At 52.9% G+C, this 357-nt stretch overlaps 1 protein-coding gene across 3 annotated transcripts in view; it reads right to left on the reverse strand.

Moving 5' to 3' along the window:
* The window catches only part of LOC119587785 (angiomotin-like protein 1), a gene marked incomplete at its 3' end in the record, with an annotated part of 21,952 nt that overhangs the window by 8,828 nt on the left and 12,767 nt on the right, over positions 1-357 (reverse strand). For 2 of the 3 annotated variants that reach the window (XM_037936481.1, XM_037936482.1), the window contains 1 exon segment: positions 139-335. In XM_037936481.1, coding sequence (XP_037792409.1) covers positions 139-335 — 197 coding nt within the window. 3 annotated transcript variants of the gene reach the window in all.

The raw sequence follows: 357 nt of genomic DNA on the forward strand, positions 1-357 counted from the left end.
CATTTTCCCTCTATTAGCCACCCACAGTCACCAAACACATACTACCTCTCTAATTCCAACACAGTCGCCCACTCATCACTCCCACTCTCTTTCTCACAATGCTAGTGTTAACTGAAAAGATGAGGAGGGCATCAGTACGCATTCTGGGGGATTCCGGTGGGTGAGGAGGAGACGCACTTGGGCAGAGACACCGCGTCAATAGCTAGCTGTCTCATGGCAGACTCCTGCAGGTAGCGCTGCTCCCACTTGGTCACCTCTCCCTCAAGCACCATGATCTTCTCCTCTTTCTCACGCAGCTCTCGCCGAAGATCGCTCAGTTTACTAGCCGGCTCCTCCTGGGGAAGTCGAAGTGTACAT

The sequence above is a fragment of the Penaeus monodon genome, chromosome 23 (genome assembly GCF_015228065.2).
Source record: "Penaeus monodon isolate SGIC_2016 chromosome 23, NSTDA_Pmon_1, whole genome shotgun sequence".
NCBI lineage: Eukaryota > Metazoa > Arthropoda > Malacostraca > Decapoda > Penaeidae > Penaeus > Penaeus monodon.